General features: G+C 46.2%; 1 protein-coding gene across 5 annotated transcripts in view; it reads left to right on the top strand.

The window, feature by feature from the left end:
• The first annotated feature begins 7,820 nt into the window (after positions 1-7,820).
• LOC134359978 (rab-like protein 6) overlaps positions 7,821-9,710 on the top strand; it is a 93,535-nt gene continuing 91,645 nt past the window's right edge. For all 5 annotated transcript variants that reach the window (XM_063073900.1, XM_063073899.1, XM_063073898.1 and 2 more), the window contains exon 1: positions 7,821-8,082. In XM_063073900.1, the coding sequence (XP_062929970.1) occupies positions 7,953-8,082 (130 nt within the window). In that variant the 5' untranslated portion in view covers positions 7,821-7,952. The remainder of the gene's footprint in view (positions 8,083-9,710) is intronic.

The following is a 9,710-nucleotide window of genomic DNA, read 5'->3' as shown; positions in this document are numbered from 1 at the left end:
TCAGCTTTTCTTCCTCTAGGCCTGCGGAAGGGTTTCGGCCTGAAACGTTGACTGTACTTTTTTTTTTCCATAGATGCTGCCTGGCCTGCTGACCTGAATTCCTCCAGAATTTTGTGTGTGTAGCCACTATATATGGTTTGTTGAACCTTACCAAAGCCTTCAGTTCCATCACTTGGGAACACAACTGTAGAATACACTCTTAAATGAGTGGTTATATCTCTGCTTGCTGGCTTCGTGCCTCACTGAGAAGCTGATGGGATAGAGCAATCAAGGGAACTCTACATTAGAATGCATGCTGACCATCACATCCAGGCAAATCCACCCTTGGCGCAGCTGCCACAAGACTCCTCTGAACGTTCAACAGCTCTGGGTGGGGTTGGGGGTGGTTCAGTGACACAGCTAATAGAGCTGTTTGGCAGGGGAGGTTGAGTAGCTGCCTCACAGTTCTATCGATCTGGGTCCAATCCTGACCTTGAATGCCATCTGTGCGGAGTTTGCACGTTCTTCCTGTGATAATATGGGTTTCTTCCCATGTCCAAAAGACATGCAAGTTGGGAGGCCACTGTAAATTCCTTCTAGTTTGTAGGAAAGTGGAAGAATCAGGGGATTGTGATGGAAATGTGGGAAGAATAAATTGGGATTAGTGCCAAATTAGTATAAGTGGATCATTGATGACTGGTGCCTCTTCCTGCAAGGCTTCAAGCAAGAGCTGAACCCTCATTCTGGCCAGCTTATGAGTCACACATCAAGACACAAAAGAGTATGCAACCTCTCTCGGAAAGGTGCGGGGTACCTGTCGATAAATGGCACCAATGTTTCAGTGACCTCCAAGGCTCGTAATTGCACTGACCGTCAATTATAGCAGAGTCTAGAGGTGGCTGAAGAGCCAAGGTAGGGAAGATTGTCATCAGCTTTAAGCCAGCCTTCTACATGGCACAATGACTGAAATACAGTTAGTCACTTGGACTGAATTAGAAAAAAAGCAGTCATAGTAGTTGCTTGGAAGCATAATTGAACTTGTGGTGAATTAGAAGACGGAATGCAGTTTTTAATTGACTGGAATCCATAGCTCTGAAAAAAAATTATAGACCTGAAATGTTAACGTTGACCTTCACAAATGCTGTCTGATCTGCTGAGTATCTTGCCGCACCTTCTATTTTTATTTCAGAGTTCTTGCATCTGCAGTATTTTGCTTTTGTTACTGTTGAATTTTCCATCTCCAGGAGTCCTCTCTGTGGGGGAAAAAAGCTCTGCTCCTCTCTGATGGGATATCTATCTCTTACTTTGTTCATCGCCAGTAATTCCTATTTCTCTTGTATTTGCGAAGGTGTTGACTAAAACCAGCCATATCCCTTCTAGTTCTAGTGAAAGGTCATCAGAAATACAGGTCCTTCCCATGTTACAAATGCCCGACTTATGGACACTCCATGAATATGAATAAATGTTTGGGAGCTGTGGCAGGATTTGATGTGGATGTATTTGATGGCTACTGCATACATCTGCCAGCTGAGAATGGACATTTCAGTGTGCCTTCTCTATCTTCTGTATGCACTGCCAGAGCTGCAATAGTCACAGAAACAGGCCCTTCAGCCCAACGAGTACACACCAAGCACAGCATCCTTCCTGCTCGTCCCAGTTGCCTGCATTCTGCCCATTACCCTCCAATCCCCTCCCAAACATTGCTTTTGAATCTGCCTTGATCACTTCATCTGGTAGTTCATTTCAGGTACTCACTGCCCTCTGCAAAGAAGTTATCTCTCAGGTCTCTTAATTCTCTCTTCCCTTATTTTTTATCTGTGCCCTCTGTCATGGTCCAGTCCGTTGACTCCTCATTTCAGTTTATTTCCTTTTCCCCGTGTTCCACTGGGCTCCTTGATTAGGGCACCTGATCCTCATTCAAACCGGCAGCATAAAAACTCTGCCTTACATCTACTCGCTGCTGGTTCATCACCTCAGCAGTGCAGCTATGCTCGTTCCGAGAGCCTGCCGTCCGCAGTTCCTGGGTCGAGACGAGAGCCTGCCATCCGCAGTTCCTGGGTCGAGTCGAGAGCTTGCCATCCAGTTGAGTTTTTCTGGCCGCTTGCCACTTCATGTGCTACCCGGAGCCGAGATACGAATGGACTGTTGTTGCTGGCTTTTGTCATCTCATGTCTGGCTGAGTATTGCAGGCTGTTTGTCACTACTCCAAGTCGCGATACAAATTGTCTGTCGTCGTTTGTTTTGTCATCTTGCGCCCGGCTGAGTATTGCAGGCCATTTGCTGCTGCTCTGAGTCGTGATACGAATTGCCTGTCATTGTTTGGTTTTGTTTTGTTGCTCGGTGACCAAGTCCAGGCTTGATGTCCAAGTCGAGTCCAAGTCCGGGCTCCGTGTCCGAGCTCCTCCTGTTTGTTGTCCCACACCGTCGTCCACGTAAGCATTCTATCCTCGCTCCCCGGCTTTCCTTGCAACTATTAATAAACACACCTCTGATAATGCTACCTCAGTGTCTGTGTCCTGCACTTGGGTCCGCCTCCCTACGCCCCATTGTAACACCCTTGAGTTTTAGAGTCCTCAACCCTGAACCAGTATGACTGACAACCTTATCTATACTGCTTATGATTTATTAAGCTTCTATGAGGTCACACTTCATTTTCCTGCGCTTCAAGTGTAGCCAACCTCTCCCTATAACTCAGGTCTTCTATCTCTTCTGCAGCCTCTCCAGCTTGATATTGTCTTTCCTATACAGCGAGACCAAAACTGTACCGAGTTCTTCAAATGTGACTTCACCAATGACATATAACTGCAACATAATGTCCCTACTCCTAAACTTAATGCCTTCAGTGACAAAGGCTAGCAGACAATGTCTTCACCACCCTGTCTACTTGTGCTGCTATTTTCAGCAAAGTACGCTCTAGTATTCCGTCCCTCTGTTCCACAACACTTGTCATTTGCCATTCACTGTGAAAGTTCCGTATGTCCAGAATACATCACCTCACACTTACAGTAGATATCTAAGTAAAGATACTCAAAAACTTCTATAGATATACTGTGGAGAGCATTCTGACAGGCTGCGTGACTGGCTGGTATGGGGGGTGGTGGTGGGCGGCTACTGCACGGGACTGAAAGAAGCCACAGAGGGTCTACATCTTGGGTACTAGCCTACAAAGTACTTATGACATCTTCAAGGAGCGGTGTCTCAGAAAGGCAGCGTCCATTATTAAAGACCTCCAGCACCCAGGGCATGCCCTTTCTCACTGTTACCATCAGGTAGGAGATACAGAAGTCTGAAGGCACACACTCAGTGATTCAGGAACAGCTTCTTCTCTTCTGCCAGCCGATTCCTAAATGGACATTGAACCCATGAACGCTACTTTATTGTTGCCAAACAATTGTGCTAAAGCGTACAATCATCACAGCAATATTTGATTATGTGCTTCGTGCTCCCTGGCGTAGAAATCGATAGTAAATATAATAAAAATTCAAATTATAAATCAAATAGAAAAGGGAAAGTAAGGTAGTGCAAAAAACTGAAAGGCAGGTCTGGATATTTGGAGGGTACGGCCCAGATCCGGGTCAGGATCTGTTCAGCAGTCTTACCACAGTTGAAAAGAAGCTGTTCCCAAATCTGGCCGTATAAGTCTTCAAGCTCCTGAGCCTTCTCCCGGAAGGAAGAGGGATGAAAAGTCTGTTGGCTGGGTGGGTCGTGTCCTTGATTATCCTGGCAGCACTGCTCCGACAGCGTACGGTATAAAGTGAGTCCGAGCACGGAAGATTGGTTTGTGTGATGTGCTGGGCTGTGTTCACGATCTTCTGCAGCTTCTACCGGTCTTGGACAGGACAACTTCCATACCAGGTTGTGATGCACCCTAGAAGAATGCTTTCTACGGTGCATCTATAAAAATTAGTGAGGGTTTTAGGGGACAGGCCAAATTTCTTTAGCTTTCTCAGGAAATAAAGGCGCTGATGGGCCTTCTTGGCAATGGACTCTGCTTGGTTGGACCAAGTCAGCTCATGTGTGATATTGACCCCGAGGAACTTAAAGCTTCTGACCTGTTCCACCTGCGCACCACCGATGTAGATGGGTTCGTGCGGTCTCACTTTTTCAATATATATTATTTCTGTTTTGCACGATTTTTAATCTATTCAATATACGTATCCTGTAATTGATTTACTTATTTATTTATTATTATTATTATTCTATATTATGTATTGCATTGAACTGCTGCTGTTGAGTTAATAAATTTCACATCACATAATAAACCCGATTCCGATTCTGAAATCCATTTGCCATACATCAGCCCATCTCCCGAACTGGTCAAGATCTCTTTCAATTCATTGTAACTGCTACACAGTCAACAAGAGCCCCCAATTTAGTATCATCAACAAACTCGCTAATCACATGTATATTCATCCCCAAATCATTTACGCATGGCACTGTGCAAGTCTTAGACTCATATGTATAGCTCAGGTGTCTTAAGAACTTTGCATAGTACTGTAGTAATTTTATGTATTGCTTTGTACTGCTGCTGCTGCAAAAAAGAGGTGGGTGATAATGAACCCGATTCTGATATGGGTCTCCATTGTGGACTGTGAGTGGAAAGGAGGCAGAGAGGAGAATCATAGTTCAGAAAAGGGTAGGGAGCAGGAAGCAACAGACAGATATTCTGCGAAGATCAATAAACCAATTGTTTGGAATCAAATGACCTTGCCTGGTGTCTCAGGGCTGGGTGTGTCTGCACCCGCCCCCGGCACTCTATCTCTCTCGGCTGCCCTTCTGTGGCCCTCCACCCTCACCATTCCCAACATCCTTTGCTCCCGCCATATATACAAACTCACTCTCCATTCCACGTTGACAAATACAGTATTTGTGCAAGGACCTCTGTGATTTCTTCCCTGGCCTCCCATAAGGTCTGAGGGTACACTGTTGGACCCCGGGGATCTGCCCACCTTAATGCATTTGAAGGCTATAAGTACCTTCTTCCTTATGCGCAAGACCCAGGCTTTACTGTGAGCACAGACAAGGGCTCAAATACTTGCGCTAACAGCATTTTGCGCATTACTGTGATATTCTGGTGCTGCTGCAACTTATTTTCTGCTACTTATCTATTCAATACTGTTTTGTTTTTATCTACGGCTTTATCTAATTGCCTGAGAGAAAGCCAAATAGAGTTTCATTGTACCTATGTATAATGACAATAAAGATAATTCAATTCAATTCAATTCAAAAACTACTTATTACATCATGTCTTTGGTGCCCATTAGTGGCACTGAAGAGAAATAGACATGAAAAATCTCAGCCATCTTCTGCGGCTCCCCACATAGACAGCCCTAATAGGTTTTTAAAGGACGTAGTCATCTCTTCACTGTTATATCACTGATTCTTAGCATCATCATTAACCTTGCCTTCCAAATCAATCCTATCACCATTTTTTTGCTCTCCTCTTTTTTCTTTTATGTCTGGGCTTAAACTTTTTGTATATATTCGACAGGGATTCACTTTTACCCAGCTGCTTAAATGCAACACAGGCTTCCTTCTTTATCCCAACCAGGCCCTTGATATCTGTTGTCAGTCAGGGTTCCCTGAAATTGGTAGCTTTACCTTATCAGGAACCCTCTGGCCCTGGACTTGTGATATGACCCTTTTAAAGGCCACCAACTTGCCAACTATTCATTTGCTTTTAAACAGTCACAAAATTCAGGCGGGAGGAGAAGATAGCAGCGCGACACAGCACACGCAGCTCTCCGGTGAAATGATATTGTGTTTGTAAGTAGGATGCCGTGCACAATTCTGATTTGATGGAGACAGACATGAGGAACATCTGGAGAAACTTCTGAAATGCTCGGTTCGCTGCCGCTGTTACTGTGCGAGCTAGAATCTCCGGAGGGAAGGCCCCAAAATCCCCGGCTCTGCCTGCTGCTGGCGACCGAGGCTGGGGTCGAAGCGTTCGGCAGAGGTGGTGCTCGGTACTCGGTGTCGGAGGGCTGGTCGGAGGCTCGAAGTTTTCGGACAACTCAGAGTCGGACTGTGGTCGGGCATGGCAGGGAGAATTTTCTTTCTTCTCCCGTCTGCGTGAGATGTGGGACTTTCGGGAGACTTTGAACTTTTTTACTGTGCCCATGGCCTGTTCTTCGTCAAGTTATGGTATTGTTGCACTGTTGTAACTATATGTTATAATTATGTGGTTTTTGTTAGTTTTTCAGTCTTGGTCTGTCCTGTGTTTCTGTGATATCACACCGGAGGAATATTGTATCATTTCTTAATGCATGCATTACTAAATGACAATAAAAGAGGACTGCATGTCCTCTGAATTTAATTCACTTCAACTAGATCCTATCTCATGTTGAAGTCAGTTCATGACTTCAGTATGAAGCACTGCTCCATATTTTAAAACTATGGTGACAGGACCAAAAGTGCTCTGTGTTACTTGGCCTGCATCGTTACCTAAGAGGAGGCCCAGAAGCTCCTTCTCGAGCAGCTTCCTCTACATATTGCGTGAAGAAACTATCTTGGATGCAACACACAAATTCTGCTACATCCAGGTGGAGTAAAGCAGAGCTGAGGGCGCTGGGCAGACTCACTCACTCACTCATCGAGCTAGTGAGGCTGGCTCGCGGCCGCTCTTCCGAGACTCCAGCTGTTTCTGTGATCCTCTCCCATGCATGGTTTTTGTTTACTGAACTTCCCAACAATTCCCAGGAACCGTGCCTCATCAGCCTGGGAATTGGCTTATTTTGGATGTCATTTATGGTCGACATTGGAATTCAGTTATTATTGTCATGCATACATTGAAAAGCTTGCCTTGCATACTGTTCCTACAGATCAATTTATTGTAGTGTAGTACAAGGTAAAACTGACAGAATGCAGACAAAAGTGTAACAGCAACAGAGAAAGTGCAGTGGAAGTAGACAGTAAAATAGAAGATCATAATGGAAGGTAGATTGAGAGGTCAGGAGTCCATCTTATACTGGAGACCCGAGTTATAAACAGCGGGATATGAAACGTTCACTCCGTCTCTCCAGAAACACAGCCTGGTGATTCCAGCATTTCCTATTTTTATATCAGATTTCCAGAATGTGTATTTTTACCTTTTATGACCAAGTCAGAATGCAGTGCGATTTGGAGGGGGAGTCTGCAGGTGGTGGTGGTATTCATATAAGCCTATCGCTCTTGTTTCCACCCACCCACCAAGATTTTACTCATTGCGAGTTCGGGAGGTGCTGTCTGATTTGCACTCAGCAGATGTCTCGCGTTACATTTCTAACTGCACAGTCCCATCCACGTAATTCGGATTTCGCTTTCGAAGTTCTAGCCCATTATCTCACTACGGCTGCAAACTTAAAAGGATTGCACTGATGAACTTCTTTAGCATTCTTCGATGCAACTTCCACAGACTTAGCAATATTGCTTGCAAGACCATTAATGGTATCGACGCGTCCAATAACTTTATCGGCTAATCCAGCTCAGCACCTTCCCGCCCAGCGGTGACAGAACAGGCGTGTTTGCATGGTTAGAGGGATGATGTGAATCCAGCTGCGAGAAGTGCCACATCATTATTTCCCACTGGCTGGCAAAGGGAGGTAACACACCTCCGCTACCTCAGGACCGTGCTGCCCAATCATCAGCTCCACTGCACCCAGTGCAAAGTTAAACCAGCTCCAACGCCTGAAACCAGCAGCACCCAGCAGGCGCAATCCCGGCGCAAGAGCTGGCAGAGGGCAGAGATGGGCAGGCGCAATCCCGGCACAAGAGCCGGCAGAGGGCGGAGATGAGCAGGCGCAGTGTGAGCGTGCCGGGTACCTTCGCGTGTCCGTGCCGACTGCGCAGGCGCACGAGTTTTTCCCTCCGCCCCCTGACCCCGAGCCGCGACGCCGGGCCTGCCGTGTTGATGTGCCGCTATTGGAGTGGAAGCTGTGGTTGTTCGTCCTCGGCTTCGGTCCCAGTCGCGGGGTCGAGGCTGCCTCCCCGGCAATATGTTTTCGGCTCTGAAGAAGCTGGTGGGCACGGAGCAGGTCCCGGGCAAGGACCGGGCCATCCCGGTCGGGCTCCAGAGCATGAACCAAAGTCTGCAGCGGAGATTTGCCAAGGGAGTGCAGTACAACAGTGAGTGTGGCCGGGAACTGGGGAACAGGGGTGGTGGGGTGGGACAGGGTCCGGAGGTCGGGGTGCCTCAACTGTGGAGATTGGCCAAGGGTGGTGGAGGTTGGAACCACTGTGTGAGAAACCCTAGGGCCGAAATCAAGGATAGTGGGAATTGGGGCCAAGGGAGAGGGGTTTGGAGCCAGGTGTAGCAGAATTCCTGGGGCTTGTGTAAAGAAAGGGTGGTGGGTCAGTAGCCAAGGGTCTCAGAGGCCATTGGACCTGTGTTTGGGGACAATGGTCAAGGACACGAGTTGAGAGTTAAAGGGCAAAAGTTTAGGGGTAACATGAGGGGGAACTTCTTTACTCAGAGAGTGGTAGCTGAGTGGAACGAGCTTCCAGCAGAAGTGGTTGAGGCAGGTTCGATGTTGTCATTTAAAGTTATATTTGGGCAGGAAAGGAATGGAGGGTTATGGGCTGAGTGCAGGTCGGTGGGACTAGGTGAGAGTAAGAGTTCGGTACGGACCAGAAGGGCCGAGATGACCTGTTTCCGTGCTGTAATTGTTATATGGTTATATGGAATGTATGTTGTGAACAAGTTATTGAAGTGAACCGGAGTCAAAAAAAATATAGCAACAGCTGGATCAGTGGCATGGATTAATTTGGATAAGGACAAAAGGTAAATTAAGAGAGGGAATGGCGCCTTTCAGTGGCAAGTGTCAAGGCTGAGTGGTATTGGAGAAATGAGTGTGATTGGTGCTTGGACAAGGTGCTGAGATGTTTGCCCAGTGCAGAAAGTTCAAGGATGGAGAGAATAACGGGTATGCCCGAGGGTGGAGGTGTGCTGCTGGAGGACTCTGGGGCTTTGAGTAATATGTGCAAGAGTGTCCTTCTGCAGTCTTGTCTGTGAGTGGAGAATCCAGTTTTCTAATTACTGCATTGGCCGTGGATCAGTTTCAGTCAGCGCAAACTTTCTGGGTCAAAACTTTCTACCTGTCACCTTCACACTTTCCAACTTGGAAAACGGCTAAATTAATTGCTACATCTTGGCTAAGATGTTGGAAGTTCTGAGGGCATTCAATTAGATGTAAAATCAGGCATTGGCAGAGATTAATGTTACACCATTAGCCTCTAGCTGTCAGTTGTCTGGAATATGACAGAGCAGTTTGCTTGCTTTTAGTGCATTTATGCCATAATGGGAACTGGAAGGAGATAAAGGACAAAACAGAGCTTGCCTGCAGAATGTCACTAATTTTAAGTGTTTTGATGTTGTCATGCTGTCCTATAATTTAATGAAGTAATGTTGGTATTTATAGTTATTCCAGTAATCTATCTCAAAGACTCACTCATAAATGTTTGTAACTGAACAGAGAACAAATGTTTTAGCCCAAGGTTATGCAGACACAGACCTGCACTCACTGGTACTACAAGCCAGTGTAATGTAAGAATAAATCCCATGGCTATTGGAACTGCACACATGTATCCCCCTGTTATACTGATAGACATCCTTTTCCTGGAGTTATATGGAGACTGGCCTGTATCCACGTTCATGCAGCTGTCAACCTGTCTCCACCAGAACCGTATACAAGATAGATCTCTACATTAAGACTGACTTCTCCCCACAAGTAGTCTACCCTAGACTTATGCAGGAA

This window comes from Mobula hypostoma, chromosome 21, assembly GCF_963921235.1.
Source record: "Mobula hypostoma chromosome 21, sMobHyp1.1, whole genome shotgun sequence".
NCBI lineage: Eukaryota > Metazoa > Chordata > Chondrichthyes > Myliobatiformes > Myliobatidae > Mobula > Mobula hypostoma.
This window is presented reverse-complemented; position numbering and strand designations above follow the sequence as displayed.